Genomic DNA, 2,607 nt, shown 5'->3' on the forward strand with positions numbered 1-2,607 from the left:
TTTTGTTAATCCCTTCTAATTGCAGGTTGTTCAAAAAAATCGTTCTGTTTACAGGGTGTTCGAAAAAATGAACTTTTTGGATTTTCTGGCCTTTTTTTTTTCTTCTTGGACCTGGAACATTTTTCTTCTTGGACCTGAAAATCGGTTTTCCTCCGAAAAATGAGCAAAAACGGAACGGTAAACATGAAATTTTAGCATAATCTTGAACCTAAGTGTCTGATATTCAAATTTCGCTTTCTGGGTCAAAACTACTCGAATTTCCTCACTCACGTTGTTACGACTGAAGCGACTTTTCAATTCTCTATTTTTTCTCTACTATTTCTCGATTTTGCAACTCAAAAAAAAACCACGCAAATCTAAACCTTCTTAAATTCAAACATTTTTGAGAAAACTGCCAACATTTCCTTATCGATGGTTCACTTTCTAAAAACGCCATTTAGTTCTCTTTGGAATGATGTCCGAGAAACATGCAAAACGGGACGGAAAACATGAAACTTTGCAATAATCTTGCGCCACCCCTGCACAAAACGACGATAATTTTTCTAATTTCATAGACAATTTTTTCCAGTATTTTTTCGAAATTACTTTTTTAAAGCTGGATCCGCCCCTGACTCCAGTCTTCTTCTGTTCAACTTCAAGGCATGTTTCTGCTTAGATCTCTTGACTGTGGATGGCAGGAAAAAATCCAGCATTTTGGGCGGAAAAGGAAACAGAGCCTCAACCGCTAGAGCACATTTAGAGCAACACGGTTCCGCATTGGGACCGTCCAGAGGCCTGTTTAGAGCTCCGTCCAGCGCACGCTCTTTGCCAACGAAGCGCCGAATAGAAAACCCAGTGGGAAAACTGAAAACAGCGTCGTCCGTTAGTGCCGCATCGGTTTTGACGCGTAAACTTGTTGGATTGAGGAAGTTTGAGCGCGACTTTCGTCCAATTTCGATTCTTTTCGCGTTACGTGAAAAGTTGCGGACGAACACATGAAACGCGCCAGAATGAACCTGTTCGGTTTGCTGCGATTTTGTTTTTTCCTTATTTTGTGTTTTGAGGGCCGACAGTGCGACGATGAGTCTCTGGAGGCGAAAATGCGATTGGATCCCGATATTTCTCAGGTAAGATCACCGAAAAAAACACGGGTTTTAACTGGAAAAAACTCCAAAAACCTCTAAAAATTGCACACTGATCATCAGGAGTTCGAAAAAGACGTTTGAAAAATCCCTGAAAATTTTGAGGGGTTTTAATAGAAAAATTAATAAAATATGTTTTCTATAATCCGTAAACACCTCAAAAGGCTCCAGTTTAAAAAGAGCACATTTTTAAAGCCAGGATTGTATTTGTCGATTTTATTTCGAAAACCCTTGAAACCCAAGTTTGGTTAAGCTTTTTGGTGGCTTCGGGTTTTCAATAAAGCTCCGGTTTCAAACTAGTGTTTTTTCAGTGCTGCGGTTTTAAGAAACATTCGCTTCAACCAACAACTTTTTTCTCCCAATTTTTGGATTAGAAACAACTGCTCAGCGTTTTCTCATTCATTATTGAATATTTGGACAGCTTGTGTAAATTGTAAAACGTTCAAAAAACACATTTTCCAATAGCAAGTTGGTGTTTCCGGTCAAATACTTTTGAATTCTTAAAAACTCAAGTTGTGGATCGATTTTAATGAAAATTTCACCATCCAGACCATGATAAGCAGTAAAATTTTCAAAATACTGCTTGAACTGTTTTGGAAGTTGTTAATTTTCGTAGTCACAGGGGCGGTTCTTTGGAAAGTTCGATTTTAGATTTTAGCGCAAAAGACTCTCAAAAATAGTTTTTTTACGGGATTTGATTGATTTTGATTTACTTTTTATAAATTGAACGGAAATTGCGTTTGCCCCAGTTTTTTGAGCTGCGGTTGAATCTTGGGTTTCTCCCAGAAATTTTCGTTATTTCCCAATTTCTCAGCTWTTTGARATTCGACTGTGTTCAATAGAGGATTGAGATTTAAAAATAATTTTTTCCAAAAATTCATTTCTGTCTTTTTTWATTAAGGAGTTYGTTGCCTTAARCGATTGTTGTAAACTAAAAGAGTTAAATTAAAAACTATAAAAAKATTGGGTTTTTCAGTATKTACGTTATTTGTTCGCCATTTTTGGATGATTCCCTAGGAAATTTCTACTCRATYRAWTTTWTTSWYKTWTAASCYMTWMAGAATKYRAAAGGCTTCTTGCTCCAARTTGAAGAAACRWSSAAATTTCTAMTCAACCARATTTATWGTTGTCGGAAWWTTSGCATCCRRARACTTTTTTATGGCTTCTGTATTTCCATTAAACACCAATTTCAAAATTATGGTTTTTTAAGGATGCGGTTCTAAGAAAAAATAGCTTTAAAGCGCATATTTACAAAATCTCGAAAAATTGTCTTCAAATTATTTAACCTACTATCTGTTTGAAGCTTTTTTTAAGTTTAATCTTAGGAACATATTGCTTAAAAAAATTCCCAAAAATAGCCCTTTTCAGTCCAGTTTATTGTATTTTTCTGTCTGCTCTGGTTTAGCAGATACTCAAATGTTTTCATTTTCCTCTTCATGGCGCAAGAGCAAATTTTCAAAAAATCCTCCTAACTGAAGCTAAAGAG

General features: G+C 35.8%; 1 protein-coding gene across 1 annotated transcript in view; it reads left to right on the plus strand.

The window, feature by feature from the left end:
• Window positions 1-679: 679 nt before the first annotated feature.
• LOC109538159 (fasciclin-1) overlaps window positions 680-2,607 on the plus strand; it is a gene marked incomplete in the record, with an annotated part of 144,463 nt that continues 142,535 nt past the window's right edge. Inside the window, 1 exon segment of the mRNA XM_048668056.1 lies at window positions 680-1,106. Within this exon segment, the coding sequence (XP_048524013.1) occupies window positions 975-1,106 (132 nt within the window).

Source organism: Dendroctonus ponderosae, unplaced genomic scaffold (assembly GCF_020466585.1).
Source record: "Dendroctonus ponderosae isolate FM_Combo_2020 unplaced genomic scaffold, Dpon_F_20191213v2 Dpon_F_20191213_1, whole genome shotgun sequence".
NCBI lineage: Eukaryota > Metazoa > Arthropoda > Insecta > Coleoptera > Curculionidae > Dendroctonus > Dendroctonus ponderosae.